General features: G+C 44.9%; 2 protein-coding genes across 7 annotated transcripts in view; one reads left to right on the top strand and one right to left on the bottom strand.

The window, feature by feature from the left end:
• ATR (ATR serine/threonine kinase) overlaps positions 1-1,021 on the bottom strand; it is a 35,531-nt gene extending 34,510 nt beyond the window's left edge. Inside the window, exons 1-2 of the mRNA XM_050308317.1 lie at positions 957-1,021; positions 9-100 (exon numbers count right to left, since the gene is read on the bottom strand). Coding sequence (XP_050164274.1) covers positions 9-100; positions 957-1,015 — 151 coding nt within the window. The 5' untranslated portion in view covers positions 1,016-1,021. The remainder of the gene's footprint in view (positions 1-8; positions 101-956) is intronic.
• A 221-nt stretch (positions 1,022-1,242) lies between these two features.
• The window catches only part of PLS1 (plastin 1), a 34,399-nt gene continuing 16,537 nt past the window's right edge, over positions 1,243-19,104 (top strand). For 2 of the 6 annotated variants that reach the window (XM_050308113.1, XM_050308107.1), the window contains exons 1-3: positions 1,582-1,650; positions 15,287-15,395; positions 18,346-18,509. In XM_050308113.1, coding sequence (XP_050164070.1) covers positions 15,326-15,395; positions 18,346-18,509 — 234 coding nt within the window. In that variant the 5' untranslated portion in view covers positions 1,582-1,650; positions 15,287-15,325. Of the gene's footprint in view, positions 1,382-1,581; positions 1,651-3,606; positions 3,626-7,121; positions 7,411-12,643; positions 12,665-15,286; positions 15,396-18,345; positions 18,510-19,104 lie in introns of those variants that run through there. The other 4 variants (XM_050308109.1, XM_050308112.1, XM_050308108.1 and 1 more) reach the window with 4 other exon arrangements.

Below are 19,104 nucleotides of genomic sequence, written 5' to 3'. Positions count from 1 at the left end.
ATGCTTACCAACATCCACATCTGTAAGAATTCTGTCAATGAACTGGCAGAGGATTTGTCTTGGTTTCTGCACAACGGCGTTGTATTCTTCTGGGCTAGCACTGAAATTAAAAGTACAATATTTTGATGTTATCGATTTTTAAAGTACAAAATAATTACTTGAAGTTTATCTCAACAACGCAGTGTTAAAACACTGATTTATTTTTTTCCTTCTAGAAGCCTTCCAAAGGAAACACAAATTGATTTCTTGGGTTTTGTTTTTGTTTTGTTGGGGGGTTTTGTTTGTTTGGTTTTTTGGGGGGTGTTTGTGTGGGGGTTTTTTGTTGTTGTTTTGTTTTTTATTTGCTTGTTTAGTGACAAGCCTGTCACTCCTTCTCTTTAGTCTTCAGAAGTACAGAAGGTTTATAATGACCTGAAGTGCCCATAATTTTGTTATGCAGTTATGTTTGATATATACTAAATGCACACCTGACATACCAAGGGATTCATTCCCATGCTACCACCACGCAACAAACCAGCGCTGGTGCAGAAAAAAAGGAAGATCAGGAACCTGCTTCACTTTTCGAGCTGACCAGAACGATTCGGCTGGACAGGTACAGACACCGCGGGCAGGAGGTGCCAGCAGCGGCCGCCCAGGGGGCTGAGGAGGCGCTCAGCTCTATGTCCAGCACAGAACTGTGCCTGCACACCAGCCCCTGCCTGGCACAGAGCAAAACCGCGCCTTTCGTGCTGCCCCTGAAGCCCCAGAGCCAAACACGCCGCGGCCGCTGGACCCGCAGTGAGCGCTCACGAACCCGGGCAGGGCCGGCACGGGGGACGAGCTGAGGGGGGCCCGGGCCAGGACACCCGCACGGCGGCGGGACGGGAACCGCCTCCTCCGCCTCCCCCACCACCCGCCGGACGCGCTCCCCGCAGCCCCGCAGCCACAAACCCCCCCGCACCGCCGGTCCGGCGTACCCGGCGAGCTCCCGCAGCGCGGGGATCATGGAGGCCATGCCCAGGCCCTGCTCCGCCATCGCCGCGCTTTGAATCGGGCGGCGCCGCGCGGGGCGGGACGGCGGCCGGCACGGCCCAAACCCCGCCTGTAACCGCCTCGCCGCCGCGCGCGCTGCCTCAGGGCGCCCCGCAAGGACGGGGAGCCCCGCAGGGCCGGGCACGGAGGGGCCGCCAGCGACAGCCCGGCCACGGCGGCGGGGGCGCCCGGGCACCGCAGGGGAGGAGCGCCGCAGAGTCCGGGGGGGCTGAGAGCGAGCAGGGGAACGGTCCCAGTGTGAGGGGCGGCCAAGAAGAAACTTGGGCGCACGCTGGGGAGGCGCCGCTGCAGCGCTGGCTGCTGCTCCCACCCCGCCCGGCCGGCCCCGCGGGGCGCACCGGGGTGTGAGGTGCGGGACAGCCCGTGGGCGCACCGGGGTGTCAGGTGCGGGACAGCCCCGCGGGGACCGCCCCGAGCGACCCTGGCCCGGCCCGCCCCTGCCATCGCCCCGCCCGCCCGGCCCGGCCCCGCGCCAGCAGCAGCGGGTGCGGCGGCGCTGCGGGACAGTGCGGGACACGGCGGGCACAGTGCGGGACACAGTGCGGGACAGTGCGGGACACGGCGGGCACAGTGCGGGACAGTGCGGGCACAGTGCGGGACACTGAGGCCGGCCGGCAGGTGGGCAGAGCGGGGCAGCGGCAGGGCGCGCTGGGCAGGGGTGCGGGCTCGGCATGGGTGCGGGCTCGGCGCTCCGCCCCGCAGGTAGCGGTGCGTGAGCGGCGTTGAAAACTGCGGTGTTTCTGGTTTATTGCTGTAACTTTTTTGTTGGTTGGTTGGTTTTTATTTCACCATATGCCGCGTTCTGTTTGTATTCCTTTCGCGAAGCGTTTCAGGGTGTGCAGCTCGGCGGGTGGCGGTGAAGCCCCCAGAGCGGCTGGGGGCGCGGGCTCAGGGGCGGGCGGTGCGGGGATCCCCCGTGCCCAGCCGGGCGGCGATGCTGAGGGAGCGGCACACAGGGTGAATGAACCGCGGGGCTGTGCTGGGCACGGACAGCAGGGACGGCGTGCCAGGAGACACCGAGCTCTGAGCTCTGTTGTTGTCAGGAGGAGCTACGGCTCGTTCTGCGTTCGTTTGTGAAGTTTGCTTGGTGTTGTTTCTGGGGTGAAATAAAATCCTCCTGGAGGCTTCTAGTGGTGCTGCTGTTTCCACTGTGCGAGGGCCGGGACTCGTGCATGTAAAACAGCTCACAAGGAGTGCGTGTTCCAGTGACTGACCCGTTCCAAGGGGATGCTTTGAGGGAACCTGTTACTACCTGTTCACAGATGAATATTTTTGTCGTATGGAATGTATGTACCTCATTTTATTAAAATTCTACTGGCCTTTTAAGGGCTGGTAACTTGACAAGAACCTGAAATACTTGGAGAAACTTCACCAAACATCACTGGGTTTTATTTTAGTTTGTTTTTCGGTAGATATTGCAATGTTTTCTACTGGCTGACTTTATAAAATGCTAGTCTTTCCAGAGTCCTTCCTAGAAGGAGAGCAAGAACCGTGTAGCTTTATGTGTTCTGTTAAGCAGAACTTTAGTGGTCCAGGAACAGCAAGTACGCCTGGGTTTTGTTATCAATGTTATTTTGAACACAAAATTTTCTACGTACTTTCAATTTAAAATACCTGTTATTATGAAAACAACATTCTTAGTGTAAATTTCCAAGCCTGAGACAACAATCACACTAAGAAAGGTGTAAACTGCACTGCTTGCTAAATGGCTGGAGAGTTAAAATTCCAGTGTCATCCTCGATGAACTTGAGAGCAGGGTGCTGTTGCTATCTTAGGAGAGTTTGAGCAGCCTGTATTATTCTTTACCTTTCAATCGTAAGAAATAGGCTAAATTTATTGAATTATAGGGTGATTTTTTTTGCTGTTATTATTGTTCCTAAAGCATAAATGGGGCATCTGAAGTACTTAATAAAAAAAAAGATGCTTTGGGTTGGAACTGCCCTGAGTCACCGGTGAGATCATATTGATGTAGGAATTGTAGAAATGCTTTCACTTGTGATAGGTAGAATGCTACATAAATTTGTGGTGTAGTTTCTTTGAGCATTTACCAAGCATGGAATTCAGGTGTTTGTTTTTTGGTTTTGTTTGTTTTTATTTGTTTGTTGGTGGGTTTGTTTATTTGGGTTTTGGTGGGGTTTTTTTGTGATGAACACTTCTAAAAATTCACTAAAAAGACATCTGCTCCCCATTCTTCACTGGGACTGAAGTTAGGAGGCTTATTTTCCCTTGCAATTGCAAATTCCCATCTACTCACTTTGCATCAATCATCAGATTTCCTCCAGCTACCATGGTTTTGGAAGACTCTACAATTCCTTTCCTAATTATTTTGTACTTTTAGGTCCCTTGGCCCCCAGCAGGAGAGGCAGGTGTGTTATCATCCACCTGGAGGGAGTGACTTAATTGTTGATGAAAGCAGTGTGCCTCGAGCCCCTTGCCTGCTGTCCCCTGCAGTGCAGTGCATGTTTGGTGGAAGGAGTCTGAGGTGTGCAGAGCTCTCAGCCGGCAGAACCCAGGCTGGGGCTCCTGCAGATGAGAAGAGCTGAGAATCAAAGTCAGAGTGTGCAGCACTACCAAGATTTCAGCTGAGGCTGAGGTTACTCTTTTTGTAATTATTCTTTTCTTCTCCATTCTCCACTTGGGCAGTCCTCTCACTCTGTAGTTGCAGGATTCTTCCCCACCCCAGCCTCTGTCTTCCCTGGCTTTTCGTGGCTTCCCCACGTGCCTTTGCAGCTCAGTGTACTTGTTGAAGACACTGAGAGACTTAGCCTGGGACCTGCAGGTCCGAGAGCACAGGAGCATGAGAACTGTGCTTCTGTTCCCTCTGCTGTTTAATTCTGAGGTGTAATTGCTGTTGTTCTTGGAGCTCCCCCACTCTGGATGTGTGTGAGACGGTGGTCAGTGTAACTGCAGTTGGATGTCAGCTGTCTGCAGGTAGGTGGTGAGTGCACTGAGACATGTAAATGCACCTGTGTGCTCCTTGATGGCTCCTGAGCTGGGAGATGTGGTCAGAGGAATGCAGGGAGGAGCTGTGAGCTGTGATAAGTAATTTCCTTCATTACCAAGGTATCTGACAGCTTATCATGCTGCTGTGCCAACACCCACAGTCTGGATGATGACTCAAGGACCAGTTTCTGTCTGTAGTCATGCGGGTGGTTGTCAAGAAGGTGCCTGACCCTTGGACACAGGCACTGCTCCTGAGCACTGTGAGAATGTCACTGCAGCCCTGCAGCTTTGATCTGGGCCTGGCCTGCTTCCTCAGCTGGGCTGCACTGGAGTGGCACAGATTCAAATTGTGTCACCCTCAGTATTGGTTTGATGATTAAAAAAAAAGAGTCAAAAATTGAAACAGTAAATGGTGGTAAGGACAGCAGGCAAGCCAGAAACCTAAAAGCAGATTATGTACATCCAGCTACTAAGCAAAAACTAAAACAGGTAAAAGAGGGGGGGGGGAAAGTGAGGACAGAAAACATATAACAGAAAAATCTGTTTGACTTCTGTGTATAATCTCAACAGGTGCTAGTCCTACAAGCTTTTATCCATGTTTTTTCTGTGAATAAATCTGGTTATATACTTGAGACTATTGATGATGTAAAATAATGTGAGTGTTTGAGAGATAGCTCTTTAGAGTATACATTCCTCTGAAACGTGGTGTTATTATTTGTATAGCAGCAGTGATTGCTTTTTGCTTATCTGCAAAAAAATCTGAGGATTGTGTCAGTGAAATAGAACATCACCTTAACAGCATGCAATCCAACACCTAAACTAGAAAGTGCAGGCACCCTTACACTTCACCCTTCACATAAAGTCTGAGTGCAATGTTTGGTTCCACTCTTCTTATTGCAGTAATTATTCCAATAAAATACTTTCACAGCATTCACCGTGATGTGTGAAATACTTCCTATCCAGGAGAACTGTTGCCATAAGAACTCCAAAAGTCACCAGGTCTACATAAATGGATGAAATAAATGTAGAACAGCAGTGCCAGTGAGTAACAGGATCTGACCCCAGCAAACAATTATTACTGGGCAAGGCTCCACTGCACTCTGCCAGATAATAAGGAAGCAATAAATTGTAAATGAACTTCTGGGCAAAGATATTGAGCTGAGCAGCTGCAGTTGCTGTTCAGCCTAAACTGCAGGTTTGAAGATGCTCTTTTATCAGCTCATCGCAGCCTTCCATCACTCAGAGGGAAACAGCTGACTGGTGATGGTGTGACCTGCAAAACAGCATCAGCAGTGGAAAGAGCAACGGCCATCAGTCAGCTCAGGATGCAGCAGGAATTCCAGGTTTGGGACACAGCCAGTTCTGCATCATTGGTAACTTTATTACAGGGCTTTTTGACACTGCTGTGGCTAAATCTTTCAGAGAGGGCTTGAAAATGAAGCAGTAAGGGTGACTTCTCTATTCTCCAGAGTATTATGTTCGTGATAAAATTACTAATTAAAGGATTTCAGCTTTGATTCAGCTGGTCACAGGGAGGGAATGCTAAATATATGTCCTGGCTTTACTGTTTGCATCACTGTTTGTTTTGGTGCTTCTAAATGCAACTTGAATTTGTAGCTTTTTCTGTGGAGGTGTGTGCTTGGTTACTGCTGTTCCATCCAGGTGTGCAGGGAGGATACAGGGAGTTCATCACAGAGACTGCTATTGCTGAGCCTCAGGAATAAATGATGCATAAAGCAGATTGTGGGCTTCTACAGGCATGCTTTTGGTGGGAAAAGGATTATCAACCCACTTGCAGGGCTCTCTTGGCAGGTGTTTCCTTAATAATAATAGGCACTAGCAAAAAAAAAATAATTAATGCTGGATCCAGTTTCCCCCACTTTCATTCAATTAGTGTGTTCATCCTTTCACCCCGTTAATAATCAGTGGTAGAACAGACTGATTAAAAACATTGACATTTAGAAAAGCTGAGATATCAGACTGGATGTTATCAGCAAGATTATATTTACTTGAATGCAATTTAAAGGAGGTATCCCTATGTAAGAGTCAGGACCTAGCCTTTTCTTTTCAAACCAGGTGTTCCCTGATAGGTTTTCTTTTCCAGATTTTTTATAGTTTGCAATTTTTTAGGATGTTTTTAAGAAAGATGGTAACGTTTTCACTGAAGCATCAGAAATAGTTTTAATTTAAAAATATGATGTTATCTACTAATCATGTGAATCCTAAAGGCTGAGATTTTGAATAGTTTAGTTACAAAAAAATTTGCTCAGGAATTTCATCATTTTTCACCTTCAAAATATGATTAAAAATGACAGTTGGCAACAGCAACCGTAGCTGTTTTATCCTGGCCTAATTATGAAGAACTGCAGTCCCAGCAAATGAACCTCATGCATGCCCCAGATAGTGCTGTGGTTTGGAAGGTACCAGCAATGCTCTGTGTGGTTCAGTTGTCAGATTTACTGCTCTCTTATCCTCAGCACTCGTGCAAACACAGCTCCTCGAGGCTCTGACAACAGGCAACACTGCTGCATCTCTGGGCTCTGCAGAGACAGCTCTGGAAATGCTGCCAGTGCTTTTGCCATCTCCTGCAGAGGACCCTCCTTTTTCCTCCAGCCTGACCAATGAAAAAAGAAACCCAAAAATAACCTATGAATTTTCCATGACAGAAAATCCTGGCTTGTTTGCAGTATAGTGGCTGATCAGTCTAATCTAATAATCTTTTGAAGCATGTGCAGCTGAGGGAGGCATTAGTGGGTGTCAGAAGGCCACACTGCCATCTGATAATTACTGGAAACAGGGAGAATACTCTGGCAACACACCTGCATGTGGGACTGTTTTGTAATGGCAATTAGCTGGAGTATGAACAATATGTGGCTGTAAATTCAGTTGCTGAGGGCAGAATGAATGCATTCCTATTGTTACTCTTAATGATCTCCACATGATTAACTTCTGGGGTGACCTTAAAGCTAAGTTCATTAGTAAGGGTTAGCCCGTGTGTCTGTGCTGCAGTTGGACTATTTGTAGCAAGCTGAGGTTTGCTGCTCGGGAGCAGCACGGGGGGCTCAGGGCAGCACTTTGCTGGAGTGTTGTTCTGTGCTGTTTGCAGAGCTCCCTTCTGCCTCTGGGGCTGTTTGTTCACCACCAGCTCTGTTCGTAGTTTTGCTTTTCAAAGCTAACTGAATGTCATGTTGGTGCTGAGAGAACTGAAAATGGTTCAGGATGGTCCAGTTAGCTTAAGGAAAGGATGCTCTGCTGAAGTTCTGATGCCATAGGAGGATAAAGCCTATTCCTGAGCAAGGAATAGAGAGTACAGCATGTCCTGCCTCTCCAGCAGCACCGGATCGGGAAGAAACAGAGGCTGGGGACAAATCCTGCCAGCCTGGCAGAGGTTACTGTGAAATATCAGTGGCACTGTGGCAGATTAAACAGCCCAAGGTGAGTACACTTTGCTTGTAGTAGATGGGATGCAAAATCCAGCCAACTCTGAGGAACTGTGAAACAACTGAAACTGGAATTTGTCACAGCTTCTAAACCAAATTTCTAGTCCTTCAAGTTACAGAGAAAAGCTTGGAAAGTTAATCTGCTAATAATGGGAGATATCTGAAAACAGAAGACAGATGTCATTCCATATTTAATGTTTTTTTAGTTGCTTAGGGTCTGACTTGTGATTGTTTTTGGAAAGTTGTGTTTGTGACTGTTGCTTCTGGTTAGCTTTTCCTTTTAGTAATTAGCTAGCAATGCTATAGCTTATTAGAGAAGTACAAGAATAATTAAAACATAACCCCCAAGTTGTGAATCTTATTTGAGAGCACTGGGACACCCAGAAAGCCCCTCTGTCAAACGAGGGTCCTGTCATGAGATCTGAGCACGAGATTCTTGCTGATGCAGATATTTGAGTAGAACTTCAGGGATTTTTTTAAATTGAAATTTCCTTTAAAAATAATGTAGTTTTTATTTTTCATTGCAGTTGCATGCTAACAAAAGCTCCATGTTCCTAAACCTAGACAGAGGAAGAAAGAGATTAAATATCATTTGCTGGTGTGTCTTTTAACTCGCTCTCTTTTGCTGTTGTAAACTTGATATGTAACATCAGCCTGGGCACAAAAGAGTGACTTGAGGATGGAGTGCCTGGATGAACCTGCTTTTATTAGTGTAGCCTTTCCATTTATATTTTAGTGTGTTTTACTCTAATGAAATGCCACAGAGACACCAAGGTTAGACTCAAAAAGCCCAATTCTGTTCTTCCGAGCAGTTCATTGGTAATCAGATGGGATTTATGAGAAACCGTTTCCTGGTTTCTCATCACATTTTCTCCATGTTAATTATAGACTCTTTCCATCTCACATGCATTTTGCCTGCTAGGATGCTTAGACCTCAGTAGGAGCTGGTCTTGCCACAGTTCCTGGCTTTGGTGGCTGTGGTGTTGGGACAAACTGTGTTTCTGCCTTGCTTTTGGCCCCAGCGTGTGAGGTGCCAGCTTCCAGTGCTGATTGCAAAGCAGATCCTTGCCAGCTCTGATCCTGCAGGGCCAGGGCATTTTCCTGCTCCCTGGTGGAGGCATTGAGGAGCAATGTGCAGGCCAGGGTACTCCCTGGGGGGAGGGTGGGGGACATGGGGACAAGGCCAGGGCAGCAAGGGCAGCCCTGGGAAATAGGAGGGGCCAAAGAGGAGCTCGGAGGGAGCTTGGACAAGTTCTCCAGGAGGAAAGGGCTGGCACACTTGTGCACAGGGAGGCCAAAGGATGATCAGCCTGGAACACAGGGGTCAGTGTAAGAAATGATTTCTGGAGAGGAGCAAATGCTCCATCCGGAGGGCCATGATATTGGAGATTGGTAAGGAGATAAGAAAAGGTCACATAAAGTGAAGCAGTTTGTTAAATCGATTAAACTTGTTGAAATAAAGACAATTTCTGCTCCAGGCTCAGTCAGATGCTTCTGGACCAGTGTAAACATTACTGTGTTTACACATGTAAAGAAACTTCTCTCCCGATTTCACCTTACTCCTGTTATTCCTTGCTAATTAATTTGACTGCCGTTCTGCAGTCATGGATTACTTGAATGCAGACACTGGCATATGTGAAATGGAAAAGCGTGATTTTTGCTTTCAGAACAGTGTCTTCAAATGCTGAGTTTATGTTCAACACCCCAGTTCAGATTCTTGGATAGAAAGATGAGATGATGGCATTGCCTCACTTCTGTTACCAGCATTATTTTGGGTTACAGTGGGCAGGCTCGGTAGTGCTTTTGAGCTGTGTAAGGAAAACACATTAATGATTCATGTGAATAAAGTTTTCTTTGTACATACACGTGGCTGCAGTTGTGAGTAGCAACAGTCTCAGTTGTAACTGTTCCACACCAGCAGCACAGAGGTGACAGTGGGGCTGTCCAGCAGAGCCACACCACGCTCAGGAACAGGGGCAGGTGTCAGGGGTTTTGTACCAGCACTTGAGGGTTTCCTTTGTGAGCACTGGTTTGGACTGTCTCAGTACAAGATAAAAATTATTCCAGACTCTGTAGACAGTAAGGTGAATGCTAAAGCAACACTAAAACGATTTACATTGGGAGGGTCAGTCCCACACCCACAAAGGTCCTGTGTGTTACAATCCTAGTGGTTTCTGCAGATGTGCACTTTCCAATAGGCTTGAGGAGACACCTGTCCTAGGATTTCCTCAACAAATGGCAGGTCTCCTGCATTATCCTTTGTCTCCCAGGGAAATCCCCAGGCCCACTTCTCCTGACACTGTTTTTACCCATTGTTTCCCGTCCTTGTGTGCCATTAACACTGTGCAGGTTTTACTGCTGGGTGCTGGACTTGTTGTAAAATCAGAATGTTAGTATGTCTGTGACTTCTGTGTGCAAAATGAACTACGGAATTGAGACTTTGAGGAGCCTTTCTGTTTACACTTGCACTTCCATAGCAGCACCAAACAAGAGCTGCTTCTCTCTCTCCTGCAGTTGCAGTCTCCTTCTAACTGCAGTTATGTTGTACTTGAGCTATTTTTGTTTCTAAAGTTTTTCACTGGCTTAGTTATGGTGTGACTGTTAGAGATGCTGAAAGTCACAAATCCAGCTGAAATTGTTGGAATACAGCTGAAAAACTTGTTGTCAGTGCTCTGGTAGTGTCTGATAGAGTGCCTGGTGAGGCTCTGGTGGCTGTCCTGTCCCTGAAAGCAGCAGTCAGTCATCTCCTCCAGGCCAGCTGGGAGGTTTGCTGAGGTGTTCAGAGCTGAGCTGCTGTGGGGTGGTAGCACAGTGTCAGTGTGTGATGTCCAGGCTTTTTAACTTGTTTCCAAGCTGTTTGCCTGCAAGTAGTAGGCTCAAACTTCTGTAAAAGGCAGAACAGGACATTTGTTTCCACTGTACAATGTAGCAACTCTATTCTTGTTTATTCTGTTTCATAAGCTGCTTTTATTCACAATGGCTTCTGAAAGCACTTTTTAGTGAAAACAACTAGAGAATGGCTGGTATGTTTATGTTAAAAATAAAGTCCTTATGCCTTTTGTGTTCTTTTTCCTGATTAAATATTTATGTTGTTGAAGAATGTATTTATGTTGTTGAGGAATGAAAATCGTGCAAAATGTTGAGATAGCAGAGAAGGTAATTAAGATTTATGGTGTGAGTGTATTCAGGTTCTTACTATGCTTTCATTTTCCCTGTGTCTGTACTTCTCCTGACAGAAGCTGGGTACCATGTACATGCTGGTGGTGAACTTTCACCAAGGCAAAGGTTCCTGGTAATAAAACTGAGAGCAAGAGCTGCTTTAGCAGATTCACTGTATCCAACCCTTGCTTTGGATAAGAGCTTTTTGGATCTACCCATGTTTAAAATTCTCTAGGGATCATTTATTTTTGTGTCCCTTAATTTGTAATGTATTATGGCAGACATGTTTATTATATACACTTTGATTCTGGACTCCATAATTTACTGGAAAGGTAATATATTTAAATTACATAAAATGTGCAGATGGTTCAGAATACTGAGTCTTGACACTTCCATCATGTAAAACATAAAGCTCCTCTCAAAAGTAGGATGATTTTGCTTCAAATTAAGGGGTATATTGGTTTTGCAGCCAATCTGATTTTGTGTTCTGAAAAACAGAAGTGTTGCCTCTTGTTGAGATTTCCGTGAGAAAAATCTTGGGTTTGTGTTTCTAACATTGATTTGCCTGGAATTGACAGCTACCTAAGAAACATCTGCCTGTGGCTTGGAAGCAGCGTTGTTAGTATATTTTTCATCTGGAAATGGTTTGCTGTTCGTAGGGAGCCCTGGACACACTGTACTGTGGAAATACCCAAATTGAACTTATTGCTGTTCTGTTACCCACAGAAGTGATCAAAGCACAACCAGTGTGAGGAGTGACTGTTTACACACCTCAGCAATCCCAGTGAGAATGCAGTGACTCGTGCTCATGGCTCTGCAGGGCTGAGGGTGCTGATTGTGCCACCTCAGTGTCCCCATTTCACAGAGGATGGCACTGTTGCAGAGTGGCTCTCCATGTCCCAACAGGAGATACAACACTCCCAGCCCTGTGCTGGAGGTGAAACTTGTGAACTCCTAGTTAGCCAAAGCAGAACGGGCTCTGACATCATCCATCTGGCCACGTCCATCCCCAAATGTTGGTGTTGCTGGAGTGTAAACATGAGCTTTGCAGGACACTGAGGAGAGCTGCTTCCACAAACTCTGCATGCAGCAGCCTTTTCCAAAAGTGCTTGCCTAGCAGTGGTCCCTTTGGCACGGGTGAGGTTTCCATTGGTGTTTTTATTTGGAGTGCTGAGTGCAGCAACACAAAGCACAGGCAGTTGGAGATGCTCGTCAATGATGCATGCAGAGGAAGCTGCCTGAAACCGATCCTGTGGCTACCTTGCAGGGCTGTTCTGTCTCCTGGGCAGCCAGAGGAAGCTGGAGGTGTTTTGTCTGGATGAAAAGGTATCTTTCTGAAGTGAGCTTTTACCTGCTTTGTAAGAGAGTTCCTCTTAATCCTCACCTGAGCCTCATGAAATTAATCTGCTCCTATACCAGAGGAAGTGAATTCAACTCAGACCCACAATGAGTCTGACAGATATCTTGGTTTTTTACTGTTTATTCACAAATCATCCAGGATTATCCTTAAGGCATGGGGAAGATGTTGATTTTATTATTCACCAGAGTTAACAGGTTAAACCTGTTAAACTCAGAGGTTAAACCATGTGTTTTTGTGGGGATTCAAAGCCCAACAAGAGGAGCAGAGTTGTCACGTTTTGTAATTGTAGACAGTACCCAGTAAACCCAGCTGGTTATTGACATAAAAGCACAACCTGTATGTGCAAATGAGGCTATCTTGACTGTCATTAGAGACAGCAGCTCTGAGGATGATGCAGCAATAGATGGTGTTTGCAGCAGGGACAGAGGAGGTGTGGCCCTGATGCCAGACAAAAAGAACAACCACAAAAGAAAATGAGCTCTCGAGTCAGCATTTGCAAAGTCCATTGTCACTGCAGCAGCAGCTGCGTGTGGAAATGAGGCAAACAGAATTGGAAATGAAGAGCTGGGAAAGAAATTGCCATTTGCCTGCAGGGATGGAGACAACTATTGGGCCTGATTGCCAATTAACTACTCTATTTTTTTCTGACAGCTTTGATAACGGGTCAGAAAAGTGGCAGGAACTGCTCCTTGACCTACTCACTTCAGCCTCTGTGGTTGCTCAGCCACAGGTACTGCTCAGCACACGGAGAAATACCACGATGGTTGGGATCTGCATCGTGTTAGATGTGGACACTTTCCAGGAGGCTCCAGGGAAGTGTCTAAAAGAGCCTTCCAGGTGTGGAAGGCAGGCCAGGGATACGTGAATATTGCCAGTCCACGATGAGCATGTTGTTAAGGTGAAAAGAGGATCAGGGGCACTTTTCCAGCATTAAAGCAGTGTTTGTTCCTGCTCTGTCCTGGGGCAGCAGGAGATGGTTTCATGTAAGCACAGACTGCAGACAATCCAGGTGTCATCTGAACGCCCCCAGAGGACAGAGGAGTTCTCTCTGAATGAATGAACCTCTCAGCAGGCAGTCACAGTTCCAAAACCCCCGTTCCTTTGGAGGCTCACTCCCAGACCTGCCTGTGCACTGAGTCACCCTGGCTGCTGATGAGCCTGGTGTGCAGGGTATTTATTACCTTCGATAGAAGGTCCCTGTTTCTGTCCTGAAATTGCCTGAAATGTCTGCCTGCTTTGGGAGCTGTCTCTGATTGTTCAGACTGTCTCTCCTGAATGCCAGCACCATGATTGCAGTACTTCTGCCGTTTAATTGACCAGCTGATTTACCCTGTAATGATATCATAGGCTATTTAAGGCTGTCTCTTTAGAGCTGAATTATTAGCTTTATTTGTCTGCTTCATTCAAGAACAGATGTTTCTACTGTGTAACTGAAATAATCTACATCTTTGGAAATCAAAGGTTGCTATTTTCTGAAGTAGAATATGATGTGAAATGTAAATCATGAATCATAAAAGGGCAGCAGTGAAACTAATTGCATTGCAACTTTTCAGAAATTGTTTCTGATAAAATCTGACTCATGATAATGGTAAATAGTTAAAATCATTAATAGTACAACAGAAGTGATGTTGTCTTTTACACCTGCATGGCTAAATATTTCACTTATGCTTTGTCTTGCTGTTTCTGTATTTCAGAGAATTGTCATCTGGTTTTATTTGCAGATTTGGAGTCCTTTAAATTTCCTTATTAATTTGGATTTAAATGTTTTATTTTTTCACCAATTTTTCCACAGTTCATTATTTCTTTAATTGCCACACCAGGTTTCCAGTGAAGGTACTTGCACTTCCAGAAACATCTGTGTGAAGAGTAATTTTTTTTATATATATATATCTTAAATATCTTTTTCCTTTTGAGCACGAAGACTGTACATGCTGTTGGTAAGCTTAGCAAAATGGATAAGTAGGATTTTAGTACTTAAATAAGACCTAGTGACATGAGGGAAAAAGACTTAACTTGCCACCCACAGCCAGGGCCACATCCTGTGTGACCTGCAGGAACAGGGCAGACACAGAGCACACTAACCCAGGTAAAGCAGACAGGAGATATTTGGGATAACCCACTCATGCATGTAGCAGGTCTGATATAATTACTCTGAGCAAATGATAGCCTGGTCACTGCAGGACTGTTTTCCTCATCGCTCTAAAGCAAAACCACTAACCCAGAAGGGGAAACACGCACAAGTAGAGAGCCACTTGGATGGAAATACTTGTGGAAGGTGGATTTTTGCCCCCTTTGGGCTTATAAAGTAAAAGCAAAGATTGAACTTGGATGGTTTGGGCAGGCACAGCCCCAGCTGCAGCACGCTGTGCTCCCTGTGTGTGCCATGGCACTGCCCAGTGCCAAATGGCAGAGGCACAGACGAGTCGTGTACTGAGACGATGGTGTGTGACTCCTGTACACAACTGCACTTACTGCCAGCAGCTCTGAATCATCCTGCACTGCAGCTTCCATAAGGAGAGGGGCAAAGATCTGTCAGGGGGATTTATTGACCTCTTGCAGAGGTGCTTTCAGTTTTGTTTTGCTTTTTTATGGAGGTCAGTAGAGAAAGATTGATGCTGAGACCCCAGGTCAGTAGAGAAAGATTGATGCTGAGACCCCAGATCAGTAGAGAAAGATTGATGCTGGGACCCCAGGTCAGTAGAGAAAGATTGATGCTGGGACTCCAGGTCAGTAGAGAAAGATTGATGCTGAGACCCCAGGTCAGTAGAGAAAGATTGATGCTGAGACCCCAGTCCTTGCTCAGGAAAAGCCTTCCTTTGGCTCTCTGACAGTGTTGAGACAACAGGGTGGCACAAGGGTGGGGAAGGTCAGGAGCTGTGGAAAGGCTCCTCAGTGTCACCCACAGACTGTAGAAAGTGTCCCCTGAGGTTTGTTGCTGTGTAAATGCTGGAGTGCTCAGTGCTGGGCAGGACTGGATCCTGGCCCTGAGCACAGCTTGGCACTGACACTGCACTGCACTGCACTTGGGAATTATGTTTCTAAAAACTCTTGGTTGAAGTGTAAGGAGACTTTAGTGTTGGAAAACACGGAGGTAGATTGCTGGTCAGTGCTTATTCTGTGGAAATGGAGACACCAAGTGTGTGTGAACAGGTGCTGCTGCTGGGAATTCTCAGTCACTGTGAGGGTGGAAAGGATTGCTGGGTATTTGATGTATTTTAAAGTGTGATTTGTAATGATTTACATGTGCTGGGCCTGGACATGTCACTCAAGTCTGGTACCTCGTGTTGAAAAGATCAGTAACTTGTATGTGTCTGGAATTACAGCCTTACATCTTTCCTGTTATTATTATTAGATATAAACGATTGAGGACGACACTTCCTGCTGTCCAGAGATGGAAAACAACATAACTACCATATCTCGTGAAGAGCTGGAAGAACTAAGAGAAGCATTTGGCAAGATAGGTATGTTTTAAATAATAAAACAAAAAGGGTGCCACTAACATTGCAAAGCTGTTTAGGATTTGTGGAAGAAATCTTTATGGATCACCTTGTTCTGATAGGGACGTGTTTTCCCTCTGTGTTGCCAGTAATATCTAATAAAATAAGAATGTTTACATAGAGCCCCATATTTTCACTAAAATTATGTGTGTTAATTTCTTTCACCCTCAGCACTCAAAACAGATGTATTTTCTTGCTGTGCCATTGTGTGTGCTACATAATAGCTCTCAAAATGCAGCTTTTTTATTTCCTTAAATCTGAAAAAAATGTTTGATTATGCTTCAGGTGATGTATATATTTTTATATATATTTATATATTTATATTATATATATTTATATATATTATTTATATATATTTTATATGTTTTATGTTAGATTACTGACACTTGGTTTTGACTTTACTTGCATGCTTTGGTGAGCTAATAATTCCTCTTTCCATTTATTCCATTGGATTTTACATTTTAAATAAGCTAAACTTGCAGATTTTTTAATCTTGCTTTTGCAGCTAGCAGATGTTAATAAATAACTGTACTATTTTCTATGTTTGACAGGATGTTTACAGATTAATCAGAGTAAACAGAGTGAGAAATTAGATAGCAACTAACCCTTATTTCCAGATTGCACTGCTGCTGTTGAAATTCCTTTGCTGCAGCTCAGGGGTGATGATGTGGAACAGTGTGTTAGAGATTTGAAACAAGGAGTAGGAAGGAATTACTCTGGTCCTGTCAATGCAGGGATCACGTGATGCCCAGTAGAGTCAGAAAGCTTCAAATAAAGAGAAGTAACTTCTCTTCATTATAAATAATTAAACCATGAACCCCTTGACTCGAGACCAAAAAAGAGTAGAAATCCTAAAGGGAGAAAGCTGCATCCATGGCAGGGAATTCAGGAGTTGCTGTTATTTATTTATAATTTTTACTTCCCCAATGCCTTTATGGATGAGTTGCTTGCAGCTATGTTGGTAAACTGAGAGAAGGCAGGTATTGAACTCTCAGCTGTCATCATGGAAACTTCCCCCCTGTGAAAGATGACCCTGGAGAAATAAAAGAGCTGGTAATCTGAGTGAGCTCATGAGCGTGTCCTCTGCTCCTCAGACCATCCCTGTCAGTACCTGTGGGTTTACATGTCTGCAAGCCAGTGGATGGATTAACGCAGTTGCAGACGTAAAGTTTGTCTGTGTACTGATGGGTGAGTTGTTGATGGTATTGAAAACACTGAATTATTTTTTTTAACCAGGTGTTTTTAGCCTTTTCTCAGCAGTGGGATGTGGCTGTCCTGTGAAGCTGTACAGAAGCAGCACAGGGTAGTGTGAATTACAAGAAAATGAGTGTCCAGCACTCAATGATGGCTGGTGATGAAAGCATGTTTCTCTGCTTGCCTGTCTGCAGTGAGAGGCATTTTCATCCACTGGGGTACCATTGACTGAGTTCTGATACCAGGGTAGTATGAAGAGAGGTTTGTAACTAGTAAACAAAAAAAACCCCAAAGTAGGAGCACCTTGGTAAGTCAGAAGGGTGGTCACATCATCTGCTCCTCTTTCTGACTCACTGTGATCTTCTCTTTAATGGCTTCCCTTAGATGGATTGTTGGCAGAGCAGGGAAAATACTATTAGCTAATATTTTTCAAGAGCTTTAATATGAGCATGAAAGACATTGTAATTACTGCCAAACATGGAAATTATTAGCATTGAATATATAAAATGATGGCATTATATCCAGCATTACTTTGGCTGGATATGATTTCTTTTTCCTTTCTGTATTTGGTTGAACTTCATCTACCCTGTGTATGGACTGTAGCTTTTCTGCTTTTCAAAGTTCTTTTCTCCACTGCACAGCCAGTGCACTACAGGTACAGGGAAGGCTATTTTACTGGCATTTTCAAATTCTGCTTGTATAAATATGTGTATATATGTATGGAAATATGCATAGATTAAAACAAACAGGAACAGTTAATGTGTTTGGTTCATTTATGTGTTACTGTGGGTAAAAACACAGGTGTAAACTGATGCTTTCTTAGATGAATTCAAGTCAGTTTTCTGCACAGAGCTTGGCCTGAGGTGAAAGTACAAAGGGTATTTTTGATGGTTTCTCTGCTACTGCTGCATTACTCATGATGAGTGACACAAATCATACTCCATTTTTCCTAATTTATTTTTATGCTAGAGCCATTCATTTCCTTGCACAGCTGGGGAGCTGTGCCATACCTCCTTTTGACAAAAAGCACTCTGATGCTTTGCTGTCCAGGAACATTCTTACTGTGTGGTCTCAGGAGCCAAGTGCAAGTGAAGGTGGCAGCACAGATTGTTCCCAGCACAGCTAGTTAATAGATTAAGGAAGGTCACCTTTAATAAACAGATAGAGATCATCCTGGATTTATTCTTCACAGGTAAGCCTAACCACATCAAAAGTTCTGAAGAACAGAGAATATCTCTCAGATACTATAGGATAGGAAACAAAGGACAGTCAGGCAGAGTTCTGGTGTAAGTAGTTGTTCTTGTGTAAGTGTGCTCTTCTAATAACAACGTGCACCATGTCTGAGTTCCCTGATTGCAGATGGTGTCACATTGACAGGAAGCACATATTAATTGATCTCCCTCTCACTGGGAGGTTTATAGGTAATTTTGTTGGGTGTCTTGGGAAAAAGCTTCAGCTTCACTATTGGAAACTTTGCTGTGTTGTTCTGGCCGTGCTTTGGGATCAGCAGAGAGTTCCTGAGAAAGTTCATCCCAAGATGGCACACAAGTCCTGGACACTTGTCCCTCTAATCCACAAGCATTCCTTCATGCTTACTTACCTCTGTCAGGGAAATCAATGCTTACCTGCTGCAACTGCATTTCTCACTCTTTATTTATTCTCTACAGTTCCTACCCTCAGTTCATTAGGAGAGTGTAACAACCTTGCTTTCATTTTACAGACATTGACAACAGTGGCTATGTCAGTGATTATGAACTTCAGGACCTGTTTAAAGAAGCAAGCCTGCCCTTGCCTGGTTACAAAGTCCGGGAGATTGTAGAAAAAATCATTCTGGTGACAGATAGCAACAAGGATGGGAGAATCAACTTCGAGGAATTTGTCTCTGTAAGGCATTCCCTTTGCATGTTCCTCTACTGTCTGCTCCTTGTTGAGAATTAGGATGGAAAATTGAATTAAGTGCTAGAACTAAGCACTATTTTTAGATATAACTGTGACAATTTAGGATATCCTGTATAGTTATTTTACTCTTTCACTCTCCTTTTTAATGGAATAGATCTGATTTGAGAAGGCTGTGAGAGTTGGACTCAGTCCTACTTTGTTTATTTAAAGGTGAGGGGATGGAGAACATGTTGTACATGTACAAGTTGTAGGAGCTGCTGGGCCAGGCCTTGCTCTGACAGAAGAGCAGACAGTGAGACCCCAGCCTGGGAATGCTCTTGGCAGTGCAAACATCATCACTGTGCTTCACCTCTGTGCTGAATGCTCTTTAGTGCTGCAATGAGGGACAGTTGTTCCCTTTCAGTGAACAAATTTCAAAGGTTTGGACTTTTTAAAATGAGGATTACTCACTAGTGGGCTTTAAAGGAAACAAAAGCCTCTCAGGCCGTGGGTTGGTGTGTGTTTGGGGTGATTACTCTCTGCTTTGAATTTGGAGCAGTGCAGCTCATTGCAGCAGGTTGCTTGTTAAACTGGCTATTGA

Source organism: Myiozetetes cayanensis, unplaced genomic scaffold (genome assembly GCF_022539395.1).
Source record: "Myiozetetes cayanensis isolate MyiCay16 unplaced genomic scaffold, myiCay2020 scf13, whole genome shotgun sequence".
Taxonomy (NCBI): Eukaryota; Metazoa; Chordata; class Aves; order Passeriformes; family Tyrannidae; genus Myiozetetes; species Myiozetetes cayanensis.
This window is presented reverse-complemented; position numbering and strand designations above follow the sequence as displayed.